Below are 15,797 nucleotides of genomic sequence, written 5' to 3'. Positions count from 1 at the left end.
CTTGATGGATGCACCACAGTTTCCTTTTGTTATTGTTCGCCTCTAGCGAGCACTTAATGAGAAGTGTCCTGCCTTAAGTGAGAGTGTGCCTTCACGTGGTCATCATTTGCTTCTAGATGTATGCCATTCAGAAGAATGTCTGCTGGCAGTATTAGAATGTGTCTTGCAAGAAGCCCACAGCCCAGCTAGGCGCTGTTCTGTCATTGTATGAGCAATAAAGAGGGTGCTATACCTGCAGTGTACCAGAAATTTCCAGAAGTAATATTACTTTCTGTTATCCTAGTAAAATTAAATAGTATTCTAGTGATACACAAATGTCTCCTTTGTAGAATTTCAGGTGAGGCAGTATCCTCAGTACTGTGAGTTTAAAACTGAAAGGACGCTAAATCAAAATTAAGTGAGTATTAGATCAGATAATGTTATTTCCTGATATTATTTTGAATTAACAGTGGACTTCGCAGCTTTCGGTTCCTCCTTGGTTTTGCAAGATGATCTTTGTATAAGGTATTTTTGTTTAAGAGTTAACAAAGGTGTTTACTGTTAGAGAATCTGTAATACAATTATGAAAGAAAGGATACATTATTTTAAATAATTTGCCTGAAAATGTTTCACCTAAGGCTAATTAAAAGGGACAAAAGGGAAGGAAATCATAGAATCATAGAATCATAGAATATCCTGAGTTGGAAGGGACCCTTAAGGATCATCAAGTCCAACTCTTTGACACCGCACAGGTCTACCCAAAAGTTCAGACCATGTGCCTAAGTTCACAGTCCAATCTCTTCTTAAATTCAGACAGGCTCGGTGCAGTGACCACTTCCCTGGGGAGCCTGTTCCAGTGTGCAACCACCCTCTCTGTGAAGAACCCCTTCCTGACGTCCAGCCTAAATTTCCCCTGCCTCAGCTTAACCCCGTTCCCGCGGGTCCTGTCACTGGTGTTAATGGAGAAAAGGTCTCCTGCCTCTTGACAACCCCTTACGAGGAAGTTGTAGACTGTGATGAGGTCCCCCCTCAGCCTCCTCTTCTCCAGGCTGAACAGGCCCAGTGACCTCAGCCGTTCCTCATACGTCTTCCCCTCAAGGCCTTTCACCATCTTTGTAGCCCTCCTCTGGACACTTTCCAACGGTTTCATGTCCTTTTTATACTGTGGTGCCCAGAACTGCACACAGTACTCGAGGTGAGGCCGCACCAGCGCAGAGTAGAGCGGGACAATCACCTCCCTTGACCTACTAGCGATGCCATGCTTGATGCACCCCAGGACACGGTTGGTCCTCCTGGCTGCCAGGGCACACTGCTGGCTCATATTCAACTTGCTGTCTACCACGACCCCCAGATCCCTCTCTTCTAGGCTGCTCTCCAGCGTCTCATCGCCCAGTCTGTACGTGCAGCCAGGGTTTCCCCGTCCCAGGTGCAGGACCCGGCACTTGCTCTTATTGAACTTCATGCGGTTGGTGATCGCCCAGCTCTCCAACCTGTCCAGATCCCTCTGCAAGGCCTTTATGCCCTCATTTGAGTCCACAACTCCTCCAAGTTTGGTGTCATCAGCAAACTTGCTCAAAATACCCTCTATTCCTACATCCAGATCGTTTATAAAAATATTGAAAAGTACCGGCCCTAAAATGGAGCCTTGAGGGACCCCACTGGTGACCGCCCGCCAGCCTGACGCAGCTCCATTTACCATAACCCTTTGGGCCCTGCCCGTTAGCCAATTGCTCACCCATCGTATGATGTTTTTATTTAGCTGTATGGTGGACATTTTGTCCAGTAGGATCCTATGGGAAACCGTGTCAAAAGCCTTGCTGAAGTCCAAAAAAATCACATCAGCTGGTTTCCCTTGGTCCACCATACGGGTGATCTTATCATAAAAGGAAATCAGGTTAGTTAGGCAGGACCTACCCTTCACAAACCCATGCTGGCTGGGACCAATGACTGCTTTGTCCCCCAGGTGCGCCTCAATAAGTCCGAGAACCAACTTCTCCATGATTTTACCAGGCACTGACGTGAGACTGACAGGCCTGTAATTGCTAGGGTCTTCTTTCTGACCCTTCTTGAAAATCGGCACAACATTTGCCAGCTTCCAGTCTACCGGGACCTCTCCAAATTCCCAGGATCGTTGAAAAATAATTGAGAGAGGTTCCGCGATGACATCCGCCAGCTCTTTCAGCACCCGGGGATGAATCCCATCCGGACCCATGGACTTGTAGGGATCCAGGTGGAGTAGCAAATCCCGCACACGTTCAGGGTCAGTTGGGAGTTTGTCATCCCCACCGTCCCGGTCCTCCAGCTCAGGGCACCCTGGGTCCCGAAGCCCATCATCGGCATTGAAGACAGAGGCAAAGAAGGCGTTAAGCGTCTCTGCTTTGCCTACGTCATTGTCTGTGAGGAGACCTTCCCTATCAAGGAGCGGCCCTATGTATTCTTTAGTTCTCCTATGAGAAATGACTAGATGATATAAATGCTCTGCTATTCAGCAAATTATTTTTGGTATGCTTGTGAGTATTCAGGAGAACGAAGGGAAGCCACCTTTCAGTTTAACTTCAGTGAGTTGCTTACTCACCTCCATGCTCTTCCCTCCTTCTCTGCAGAGTTTTGGGATAACCCACTCCTTCCTTTGAGCCAACAGTGTTTTGGGGTAACCCAGTTCTTCCCTCAAAGCTAAAACTATTGTGAACCATTCTAGGAGGCAGCCACCAATGTAGTGTCTGGAACTGTAAAACACAGACCAGATTTATCACTCTTCCAGATTTAGCACTGGGCTGTGAAAAATGCCTCGGTGTCCTAATAAGAAGGGGCAGCTACCCGGTAAGGATCATTAAAAGGATGTTGTGCCCAATGAAGGTGCTAGCAGCTAGACCTATTAGTACCTGTTCTACATATATTATCAAAATTGGAAGTATCTGGTCTCGGTCAAGATTTAGCAACACAGTGCAGCAGCAGGGGCTTGCAAGGCATTGCCGTGCATGGTTACAACTCAGCAGACCTTGCCCAACTTGTCACCAAAGTCCCTTTCCTGATGCTGTGCCCTCTCTGTTCAGGTCTTTGCTTGCTGTTTGGCAATCCACAGCCACCCCCTGAGTTACCAGAAGCAATATTCATATTTTTGCTGTGCTCGTGGTTCTTGAAACTCTTCTGCACAGATACCTCTACAGGTAGAAAGACATCTATGCAACTGATGTTACTCACTGGGAAAAAGATTTAAGGAGATGCAGGAAGTGTAGAAGATTTTCTGGCTGTGTACAAAGCATATGGTTACCTAGTTATTATTTCTGTTGTCTGTGGTTCTTTGTTTGGGATTACAGTTTGACAAAGAAGCAGTTGGGAATTTCTGATAGAAACTCCTCTCTCTCTCTCTCTCTCTCTCTCTCTCATTTAAATGAGATAATTGAGTTTAGGAGATCAAGATACTTTATCTTTCTGGCAATTTAATGTTACATATTTCCAAAATACGTAAGTAATTTTTCTCTTTAAAATAGAATGATTGTGAATTTAAACACTTGAATTTATTTTACTATTTATGTGAAGTATGCAGGTAATTCTTTTATTAATTAAATTACATTTGTCAGTGTGCTTGTTTATAAATATTTTGGTGACAAATCTTTTACGTCCTCTCAAGAGCTAAACACTGCATCTTGTACATTAGATATATTTCTAAACAGAGGGGATATGAATTTGATAGCCAGTCTGTGGTTTTGCTTGCTTGCTGCTTTTTGGTAAATCTGGATTAATTCTTCAATGTTTATTTTTTCCTGTGTGTTCAGGTAGCTCATCGGGTATTGTGCAATTCTGTAAATAGCTTATTCCATCACCTTTCTATAAAGAACTAATCTGTAGAAAAACAGCGTTTTTCTACATTTTTTTTTTCTACAAAAAGATTGTTAGATGTGTTTTTTCTAATAGCATTAGTAGCATGTATTTATAAAAGATGCTTTGTTTTCTTTCTGTTAAAAAATGTAATTTACAACCCTTTCTCAATAATAAAAAGTATAGATACATACACTATTTCAGCAGTAGCTTAATCTAGAAAGCTGTCCAACAATGAAGACTTGAAGTGAGTGATTTAAAGTGAGCCTGTGTAACAGGGTCAGTGATGAGCGAGCAACGTGGTGTTCTCCTTCTGAGTCACTTAGGTTTTGCGTTTAGCAGCCAGTGAATCAGTACAGAAGAAGCTGCATATATAAAAAAAACCTTTACTTTAAATACATATGTACATCGTGCTAACCACAGAGGAAAAAGGAAGACATTTGGCTTTTAAAGTTGTGGGGGTAGTCTTTCTCATCAGCAGCTCAGTTTGCTCTAGCTCTGGAAGCCCGGTTGGTAACCATGCGTGTGGGTCGGTCTGTTGTGTTCTTTGCATGCAGGAGAGAAATTACCCAGCATCTGTAAGAAAAGGAGCCAGGTGCTAGGTTTGAGAAGCAGAAACACAGGACTGGAGCAAGCTGAAGAGAACTCGGCCATAAATCATCTGAGAAGGGTCTGGTTCAGTTACAGTTCTTTAGTTCTACTGAGAATACAATGAAGTCTGAAATTGTTTTCCCAACCGTGAACAAATGATGAACAAACATCCTTCAGTGGTTCAGCTCATAAGTATTAGAAAAGTTGTTTAAAACCACTGATTTTGAGTCTGTTGAAGAAAGGACCGTCTTCTAGAAACCTTGCATTGCATAGGGATGGTGAGTAAATAGTCAGAGTAAAACCCAGCCTCTGCACTGGTGAACAAAGAGGTGAAGCCTTTGCAGGCCTGTCTTCCCCCTTGGTATGGCAGCCAGGAAGCCTGGTATTTCACAAACCGTACCAGTACAGTCAGAGAGGTTTAGGGTGATTGCAGTTCTGTTCTGTTCTTTCAATTTAATATTACAAAAACTGCACCATTCAAAAAAGCTTTCACATGTATTTTGGGAAATGTTCGATGATGTTTGAAAGCCATGTTCCAAGCTCAGGTCTTGGTCAGTCAGGCCACGGTGCAGTGCGGGGTGTAGCCTGTCCTCACACCACTGCTCCTTACTAACATGACCTCTTTTTCCCTCATACACACCAAAGGACTGTTTTCTACTAAAAAGAAATGAGCCTTGAGTTTTCGTTTGTTCCTGCTGCCCATTTTCTTCTTGCTCTACATGTAAACAGACATACACAGATTGAGGCTCACCCCCTCAGCCAGATCTGTGGTGCCACAGCAGTGGAAACACAATTCCTTTTCTTGGCACACATGAGTTTGGGGGCAGCAGGCGTGCTAACAGCAGAGAGAGCTTAAAGGCTTGAGGCTGCTTTTTGCTCCTACTGTGTGAGTATGAACGATGGGTAGTTTTGCGGAGGAATTAGCGTGGGGCTACTGCTCATCCCCCGCTACTCCCTTGTGGCAGCGTTGGCTCCGACGCTTCATGTATCAAATCTTAATTGCTGTTTGTATCACAATGCTTAATGCTGCATTGCCTTGTTCTAACAGCACTTTTCAAAAACATATTAAAATACCCTGTTATGCACAATAATACCTATTCTGATGAATCCCCTGACTGCATAAATTATTATTGATGGTATGAAGCTACAGTGGGATTAGCTGTTGACTGCAGATCTGATCCCATTGCTTTTCTCTCTGCAGTTCTGTGTAATTTAACATGTCAATAGTCTTGCTGGTAAAACATGATGAAATTTTATATGGCAGTATTACTTATAATGTGCTGCATATTTATGTGTGAATGGTATTACTCCTCAATATAAACAGACAGTTCAAGACAGACTTCAGTAAATGATTTTCTCAAAACTTGCATTTTTTTTATATATTTTAATAATGACTTCTCTTTCTTGCAGACAAAATCGAAGAAGCACAAAAACAACTAAATGGAACAGAAGACCAACAGAGAGGTAATAAGCAAAACCAAGATGAAACAGCAAAAAGGAAAATTATATTGCTGTTGTATAGGCTGATGCAAAGCCTTCCTGCATCAGTGAAAAGACTCCACTGGGCCATGGGCATTGGATGAGGCCCAGGGAATGTGTATCTGCAGATCAGGCGCTGTGATCTGTAACACCCCAATTTTGCTGAGACACAAATGCTTTAACCACTTGAGTAGCTGCATTGACCTTGATAAGGCTGCTAAAGCTGTAGCAGTAGAGACTGTGTAAGTTACTGTCTAAAGCCCTCTACTAACAGGTTGGTTCATAATATGATTTACCTAATCGTTAATAACCATATTTGGTTTATGACAAGCAACGTACGATGATTTCTAACAGATGCTGAAAGGAGATTGATCCTCACAGGCTATTTTAAGAAACAGATGACCTGTGACAGATTAATTATGTATGTTAGGGCTTAGAAAGCTAGTGGAAAGTCATTGTATTTCAGGGCTGTCTGACTGCTGGAGTACCTGTTAGGTTTTATGTGATAAAGCTTATCTGTACATCCACAGAGGAGCACAGAGAGATGAGGGCTGGGCAGGGGACAACACAAATAATCTCTGACGAGGCTATCCCCAGGCCCATCGCAACACCATGAGCCATCAGTATGAGCTCCGCAGGTCACCTTTTGGACTAAGGGGGATTGCTGCCTGAGCGTGGGATACATGAGGGAGTGCAAGGGATAGTGTGGAGGCTCAAATCTGCATGTCCAGCCACATATATGTATGTATGTGGTATATATGTGTGCTCTGTGTGTATGCACCTGCTGGGAATACATTTTAAGCTTCGCTGCTGGTTGGAGCTGGAGGCATGGAGCAGCAGCTTCACCTCCCTTAGGCTACTGGATCCAGCATGATGCATTTTACCCTATCAGTACCACATTTCACTGCTTTGTGTTGTTTTCTGTAGGCATTCACGGCTCTTACAGTGACATGTCCTTCTGACTTGTGACACATCTTTGAACAGCAGTGTAAATTGTTGATGCTCTGTCCTGGTATCCAAGTTTATTACCTTTTAAAACAATGAATTTCCAAACTTTCTGAATATTATAGAGCATAGGAAATACCCTACTGGTTATCAGCAGGGTCCTTCTGTCCCAGCATTCTGCCTCCAGCATAGGGAATAGGACATACCGGTTAAGGACAGCAGCTAAGCTTGTCCACTTTCTGTAGTCCATTCCCTTTAGACTGTCCACAGACAATGGGATGTCTGCCTTATCCCTTTAGTATCTGGACATTTATGGACCTGTTACCATTATATTCTTTTTCAGTGCTGTCTGCCTCTAGTATTCTTTGGCAGCAAATGGCAGAAATTTGCTACCAGCTGCATTAAAAAGTACATTATTTTACTTCTCCTCCCTCCCCCCCCAATCTCCTGCTAGCTCTAACAGGTGTTCTCTAGTTCAAGCATTGTACAATTTGTTAAATAGCAGTTCAATATTCACCTTACCCACTGCTTTTGTGATTTCATAAACCTTGTCCATATCCCACTCAGCTTTCTTTTCTCCAACTCATGTTTGGGTTAGTTTTACCAAGTGAAGGTTTCATAGAAGGTATCTTGAGTGGGCACCAAGACTATGATATCGCTCTGTACCTGAAAAAAGTGAAGGAGAAAAAAAACAAGTGGATAGGTTGTAAAAGCAGCTCTTTAAACATTTACAGAGATTTTCCAACAAACTAGAACCTTTCCAACAAACTAGAACTTCTACTGAATAGTAGTGTGACATTTTTGTTCAGTGGATCATAGGCAAGTGACATTGTCATCCAAACATAAGAACTTCGTGGTGTGTAAAGTATTACTGTCTGCCCTTGTTCGTCTTGTAGAAGTAATATTGCTCTGGATTATTTTTGTAATGGACATGTTCAAGCTGAAGATTAACCCCCTATTTTCATGGGCTTTGTTCATATGTGTGCCTCACTACCATCTTTGTAGTCCTGCATAAATGAAGAGACCTTCCCTAGTGTGCACTGAAAAGTGGTCTGAAGTGCTCTGGAAAGGACTGAGTTACTAAGATCTATGTGGTGATAGCACTCACCTTTCAGGGTTGCAGAAGTCAGAAAGACCACAGCTTAATTTTTGGCTCCTAACCTAAGTTTGCATGGCTGGTAGTCGAAAACTACTTTTAACATACATAATTGATGCAGAAATAACTGAGTTAGTAAGACTACTCTTTCATTTTTCTTTTTGAATGAGAAACATTCTTTTCTATTTTCTTTGGTTTTTTAAATGTCTAACAGGTTTCTTTGTAACATGAAGTAAATTAAGTTACTTGTTTGAAGGCCGGGAACAACAAAAAAAAAAAGAAAGAAAAAAGGAAATGTGTTTTGAGATAAAGAAGTAAACAAATATGTGAACATGTTAATATAAGGTATTTTAAATTACAATCCAGTGCCTACAGGCTCACCTGTAGTATTGTTGTATGTTTTTCTTATTTGTTCATTTCCTTTGCCTTTCAGTTCATCTAGATCAACTTAGATTTGTCTATTTCCTATCTGAAATTAATAGGAGATGTAATTTTGTGGAAATTATCACAAGTTAACAACTGCCCTGTCAGTACTGAAGCTGGTGATGGCTTAGCGTATTTGTATGGAAGAATTTCCTATAAGTTTAATCATGCCGCATTTTCGGCTGACTAGCATTGTGCAATGATCAGTTATAACTTTATACATGTATGGGATTTAAGTTGGATTTAATTGGGTACAAAAAGGTATGTATTTAACACATCTCATTTTTCCATTAGCTGTAATAATCCAATTAAGTGCAAAATGAAACAGGTCTGTAGTAAACACAGAGGAGATAGTAAATGAGCAGATCTAGTTTTGAAATCTACAGAATTCAGTTATGTAGTATGAAGTTGTAACTGGAAGATCTTTTTATTATTATTATTTTGGAGTGATAGTCTACAAATACATTCTGATTATGGATATAGAAATGGCCTGTCACTTGAGACTAGAAAGATATTCTTTAGAGGCCATGCTTAGCTCCATTCTTCTTCCTGCTTGGTGCAAGTATAAGATGGACAATTCTTTTACTGTCTCATTTCTTTTTAATTGTCCAGTTGCTTCTATGAATTCCCAGTAGGAAAAGCTTTGCTTCTCTAACTCTGGGTATTGTTGGTGTGACAGAGAAGGTGGTGTTCCCAATGAGTGCTCTGTGTGGTGTCCTTTAAAACTAGCTGAGCTTCAACGACAGAAAATTTCACCTTGAGAAGGCAGTGAAAGAATTTTTCTGATGTGGGACCCTGGGTATGAAGGGCTGTGGAATGCAGTTAGCTGAATCTGACTGCTATGACTTTGATCTACCACTGGCCATACTCTTAAGAAATCCATCACAAGAAAGTCTCTCTGTCTTCTCCCTTCCAGACTGGTAAAATCAAGTCCTCTCAGATCCTTGTGGTTACCACAGAGGCTTCTGATTTGGTCATCCCCAGAACCAGTTCAGCCACTGAAGGCCAATATGAAGCACTGTAAGCATTTGTTTTCTTCTTTATCCATTGCAGCAGCTCTCTGCTTATCACAATAGTCCTAAGTTCAGCTCCACCAGCACTGCCATAACATTCTTTAGGACCAGTGGTACTAATCTGGTTCTCTCAATACTTGGCACCAATGATGCTAAGACTGCTGAATGGCTCTGCTTCTCAAACTCTTCAGAGAACTAAAGCTGGTGACAAACTTGAGCAACACTGAGATTACCTATGAAAGGAGTTTCAGATCCTCTACAGAGTCTCTCCAGATTCTGGAACTCAACCAATTGTTGATGTGGAACCATCTCATGGCCTAGCGTATACTCTGTGCGCCCACCAATCCTGGGGGCTCTCTGTCTCTTAGGAGTACTGTTCTGGACATTATTTGGGATAACTGCTACTTGCCCTGTCACAGGAAAAAGAATCATTAATAGAGGCTAGATCACAGGGAATATGCTTCCTTCTTCAGCTTTTCAGTTGTGTCAATGGCTATGTCTTCCAAGTATAAAGACAGAGGTGGTCTGGGAATGCGTGTATGTGTGCATCTTCTTCAGCTTCATTGCAGTTTAGACTTGCAGGCTGTTGTGGTTGCTGGATATAAATTCATCCCTCTGAATAAGCAGCTGTTCTTGTTTGAATTTCTACTTTTTTTTTTTTTTGACTTCTGAGATGGGTAGACTTACTGTACCTATTCCTTCAATAGGTAAAGGGTAACAAATCCATCCTGGATTCAGAATTCCAGTCCCTCTAATGGCACACAAGCATCTGCCAGTCTTCTCTCGTGATCATTTCCCAGAACTGGCAGGCATGTCCTTGTCTAGGTTCATGGAGAAGCCTTTTTCAACCTATTTTACCAAGGGTCATGGACTTTGTATTACCATGTTTGCCTCAACAATTGCAGCCAACTTTATTCAGACAAAGCACGGGACTTCAAGTTCTACACTCCATGGACCAGGGTCTGTGTTGGCAGACAGCAGTTTCCAATCAGTGCACTATGTTGGCCCCCTCCAGTCCATCAGTTCTGGTAGAGCAAGTACTTTTTTGGAGAACCTACTTCAGTTGAATGAATCAGGTCTGTCCTTAAACTATGTTCAGGTTTATCTAGCACCTGTTTAAGTCTGTCATTTACCTATCAACCACGTTGCTATACTTTCTCACTCTGTCACTTTCAGGTTTCTCAAAGGGCTTTTTTCATTTTTTTGCCTACTGCTGGAGATGCTGCACGGTAGAATTTGAATACAATGCTGTGTATTCTGAATCCTCCGTTTTTCACATCCTTAGCATAGCTGCTCATTTCTTGGTCAGTGAAAGGAGATTTCTAAGATGCTCTCACCTCTTCCAGAAGCCCAAGACATTGTCACAGCTCTGTCTGGATGAGTGTTCCCTTGCGGAGTTACTGCAGGTTTTACCCTAAGGCTGTATTAGACTTTCAGCCAAATATGTTTTCCTTCCAGGGTCTCATGCTTCTGTATTAGTAGTACCTTCTTTACTTGCATCCTTAGATAGAGAAGCACTGTTGACAGATCCAAGACTTTTGTCTAATTTGGATGAGCGTGTGTTTAAATGGCAGCAGGTTCTGTCAAAATTTGCTGAGAACCAACAAAACAGAACCATTCAAAGCCATGGTTTGGAGTCCAGGAAAGTCCAAGCAATTACTGTGGTGGTGTTGAAACCTTTATTTCCAGCTTCTGTCTTGGCACTACGCAAAGTCTCTGTCCACGCTTTCAGTGGGTACTAATCCATTTCTTGTTAAAAGGTTGACCTGGCATTTGGCTTAGTGGTTCACTAGTCACTGCAGGAATACGATTCTCCATTTGCTGGCTCATGTCCTCGTATAACAGTGTGGAATGTTATGTGCGTTCGAACTGCCGTGGAAAGAAAGAATAAAGAAAGAGGAGACTGCTTACCAGCAGCAAACATACTCTGAGATGCACAATCCACATGCACATATGTTCCCCTCCCACACTTACAGTCTCTTCAAAGTAGCATATTGGCACAGAGGAGAGGCAAATTAAATCAAATGCCCTTTACCTTATTTGCCCATCTGCTATTTTTTTTTAACTTTTTTTTTTTTTTTTTTCCAGTAAATTGAACTGTGCTGAGTTAGGAAAGAAGTTTGGCATTGTAAATGGAAGCACAAGACTTTAGTTCAGAAATGTAGGTTCTGCTGCAGATGGATTCTAGTGAAATTTTTGTACCGAAGTCCTTCAGAACCCTTCCTGATCATCTCTCTTGTTAAATGAACGCATCTTACTGACAAAATTATAAAGAGTTTCAAATACATTATTGTAAGTATACCAGTGTTCACTCTAGTTAATCAAAATGCTGTGTCCATCTCACATTAAAGATTGGTGACCATTTTATATTGCCATGTCCCAGCTTACAGATGACTTAGTGGCCTACCATCTGGCCTCAGAGGAGCAGCCAGGTCCCTTCCTGTCTCTCCCTTACCCACAGGCACTCCTGATTCCTCTTCCTACCACTGCAGTGCTCTCTGCCAAAAAGTAGGTGGGAATGCTGCGTGCTGGTGATATACCCTGCTACACAGTTCATCAGCCATGGTCAAGACTATTCTTTCATCACAGTATTCAAATGAAATAGGAAATTGAATAAAAAGTGGGTAGGTCAAACAAAAATCTGGAAATGCATAACTGAACAATTTAAGCATTTTGATTTGCTATCTTAGAGTGGTCTCCTCCTCCACAGAGGTTTCCTTGAATTTCTCTTGTAGGTTTGCAAGCATGTGAGCTTTCTGGGTTCTTTGCTACTGCGGTATCCATCTACTTTCATTAGCCCAAAATACTTCCTTTCCATTTCATACTTACAGGAAACTGCTTTACATTTTGGACAAGGAATATAACCAAGATCCAAAGTTTCATTTGATTCTCTTCATCTTTCTGTCCTTACCTTCAACAACCATATGGGCTAGAAATACAGTTGTTCTAAATGGAAGTGTATGATCTTCAGAAGTTACAAGTTACAGCACTGTCCTGTTTGCTACTTAATATTTGTGAGAGGATTAGTCAGCCTTTTTAGTTTTCTGTTGACATACACCAGAGCTACCTACCTCTTACTTTCCAAACGTTCAAAATGACAGCTAGCAATGCTATTTCATGTGATTGAGTTGTGCGTTTTCTTAATGTCTGATATCATGGTGTTTGTATCTCCATTAAAATATGTCAATACATGTGTATGAGAGGTAATTTATTTAAATTGTTCTGTGTATGTCAAGCTGTAAGGCTTTAAATCAAGACTGAATTATCTTCCTCAAACATTTACAGCAACTCAGCAGCGATAGGCTTAATACGGGAACTGTTGGTGTTTGTAGCTTATGTCATACAAGATCTCACATTTTCATGAGGTCCCATCTATTCCCAAAATCTGCAATGTTTCCACATTAAGGGAACATTGTACGCTACTAATAATAACAAGGATGACTTGAAAGGTTCTTTCTGTCTTCAGGCACATTCAGTGCATGGTTTTGTACCCAAGAAGGATGGTGAGAAAACTCCACTGACTTGTGTGGCAGAAGGAATAGTCTCTGATACCATTTATCTTCAGTTTTCATTGGTTTTGTGTTTGATAGTTAAGTACGTTTTAATGTCACCATTGTGGCTGTGGCGGCAAACTGATAAAAATTGAGATGTTTATATGTTCTTTGCATGGAGAAATGTAATTAGAATATGTGCTTAACCCAAGGAGTTTTCTGGCTCCTGTAATATTCCTGGATTGTGAGTCAATGTCTATATCTGTTATTTCTATTTATTTTTTTTTTTGTTAGTACATTTAGTTTAGAATACTAGCAGCTGAAATCTGCTCAGTAAATCCACTGTTGGTACTAGACACAGCAAGAGCTGGTATTGTTTTGGCAGACAGACAAACAGATTTACAGTTTTAAACTGAACATTTAATACGTTAGAGCTATTATGAGAACTTGGTTAAAACATTAATGTGATGTTAAAGTAATAGTATTTTGACTTTTCTTGACAAGGATAGCAAATTTTTTGAGTGACATTTCAGCAAAAGAGATTCCAGACAAAAAAAAATCTGAGGTCAGAACAAGCTCGTTTTATGGTGGAAGGATGCTGAGCTAAAACACTATCTAATTAAATTGGCATACCTATGTGCATGTTGTAAATGCACTAGGGTGCTAATTTTAGCATAAGTGAACTGGGAGCAAGCCAGCTGTGGAAATGCAACATTTTTACTCTTTTTTTTTTTTATATTACTCTTTTCTTACTCTTGCATAAGAGTAATGACTGGCTTTGTTGCACTTTGCAGATAATCCTTCAATTCAGGGAGTTGTGAAATTCTAGAGTCATCCTCTAAAAGGAAAATACAGACAGACACACACACATGGTGAGTTAGATAGAGTATACCACTGTCTGGTGGCTATATGCTAGAGGCTGACCTGACCTGATGGAGTTTTTAATAGGAATTTCCTAAAAGGCTGTTACATGTGAGAGGGCAAAAAGAGAGAATATGCACATCTGTGGAAAAGGACAGGTGAAGACGGGGAAAGGAAAGAGATCTGACCAGCTCAGTGGGCTTGACATTAAAGACCTCTGAAGAAAGCCCACCCTGAGACAGATCTTTTTGCCCACCTCTCAAGCATGCTAGAGCTTCCATGGTTGGGGCATTCCTGGTTTCTAGATTTCCAGCAAATTGACTTTTGCTTTTTGTAAAGTGCACAATGCCATTTAGTCCTAAAAGAAAGACCTGCTATGTGTAAGTAAGACTTTCCCTACTCACTTTGCCAGAACTTCTATTCCTTTCTGCATTGTTAGATAGGTCTGAGCTCTTTGTCGCTCTTCATTTTTTTTTTTTTTTTTTTTTTTTCCAAAGGCAGTATGGAAATTACTCCATTTGATCCCTGCTTTTCAAGTAGAAGATGATGTTAAAGAAATACAGAGAATATGACTAAGGACCTTGTTCTGTTTGAACACCATTATATGCAAAGAGAGTGTAGTTAACATCTTGTTCCTTTCATTTCTGTTTTTTCCCTTCAGACTCATGTTTGGGGAGTTCAGGTTCAGTATTTCATCTGACCAGCTAGCAGTTGCTGGTTGCTGATGACCTTTAAATTGGTTGCTGTTTCATGAGCTGTTCTGTAATTATGGTTTAATAGCCCTTCTTCTTCTTCATCCTAAGGGTAGAAGGTGCTGTTATGTTTTATTAGCCAAATCTTAATTTATTGATAAAAATTGATAATCCATAAATTGCAAGCAGATAATTTAATTGTGAAACTGTTCACAACATTAGTTTAGTGTTAAGGCTTCCGCTTAAGAAATGTGTCATCAAATGGCTGGAATACAGAGCAGGACATTAACTGCATAGCGTAGTAAATATTTTTGAAATTTTCAGGATGTTGAAATGAAAACTGTAGTGCATGCCCTTCCTTGAACATTCGTGTATTGACATTTTGTGCACGTTGCTAAGCGTTAACCATGGGTCATGTGGTAGGCGTTTGCTGTTCTCGTGTTTTTTTGTCTGTCTCTCAAAGAAGTGTTCAAGTTATGTGAAACTTTTACAGTGATTCAGTCTCTGTTTTTTTTTATATACGTATAATGCTGGGAAATCTTGATCAGTATCAAATGTCTTGTTTCATTTAATATGTTTTGTGGTGGGCATGAAATTAGGTCTTTTTAGGAAAAAAAAAAAAGCATGCATTTCACTTTGGAGATTGGTCAGAGATTTGTAGGTGTGCTGAAATGTTACATTCAATTCCTTTTCACATACGGATGTTCGCATTTCTCAACTGAGGCTCTGGTGTTACCTCAGTGATCAGATGTTTATTGCTGTTTGGTTTTGATGGTTTTCCTCATTAAGCATACTATGGCTAAAAATCACAGAATGGTTAGGGTTGGAAGGGACCTCTTGGAGGTCATCTGGTCCAAGCTCTCTGCTCAAGCACCCAGAGCAGGCTGTCCAGGACCACATCCAGGCAGCTGTTGAAGATCTCAGCAGCCTCTCTGGGCAACCTGTGCCAGGGCTCAGTCACCTGCACAGCACAGAAGTGCTGCCTGGTGTTTAGACAGAACCTCCTGTGCTCCAGTCTGTGCCCATGGCCTCTTGTTTTGGCACTAGGCACCACTGAAAAGAGCCTGGCTCTTTTTTCATTGTGTCTTCCCTTCAGGTATTTATAGACATTGATTAAGATCCTCTCTGAACCTCATCTCCTGCGGGCTGGACAGTCCCCAGCTCTCTCAGCCTCTCTTCATAGGAGCGGTGCTTCAGATCATCTTGGTGTCCCTCCAGACTTACCAGTATGTTGGTTACTTCTTCCTTTGCTCAGGCCAAGAAGCTAAATGCACAGTTGTTTTTAAGAAGACCTTGGTCTTGTTAGCATAGTGTGGTTATGTCCCTACACCCCTACACCTGATATCTACCTCTGTCAAGCTTATCTTGATGTAAGCAGCTACAGGACTTGAAAAGATGCTGTCATACA

At 41.1% G+C, this 15,797-nt stretch overlaps 1 protein-coding gene across 11 annotated transcripts in view; it reads left to right on the top strand.

The window, feature by feature from the left end:
* HIVEP1 (HIVEP zinc finger 1) overlaps window positions 1-15,797 on the top strand; it is a 128,826-nt gene that overhangs the window by 69,127 nt on the left and 43,902 nt on the right. For 10 of the 11 annotated variants that reach the window (XM_084508780.1, XM_084508781.1, XM_084508789.1 and 7 more), the window contains one exon: window positions 5,800-5,853. The exons of the other annotated variant lie outside the window; for it this stretch is intronic. In XM_084508780.1, coding sequence (XP_084364906.1) covers window positions 5,800-5,853 — 54 coding nt within the window. The remainder of the gene's footprint in view (window positions 1-5,799; window positions 5,854-15,797) is intronic. 11 annotated transcript variants of the gene reach the window in all.

Source organism: Aythya ferina, assembly GCF_964211825.1.
Source record: "Aythya ferina genome assembly, chromosome: 2".
Taxonomy (NCBI): Eukaryota; Metazoa; Chordata; class Aves; order Anseriformes; family Anatidae; genus Aythya; species Aythya ferina.
The sequence above is the reverse complement of the archived record's forward strand: the minus strand, read 5'-3'. Positions and strand labels throughout refer to the sequence as shown.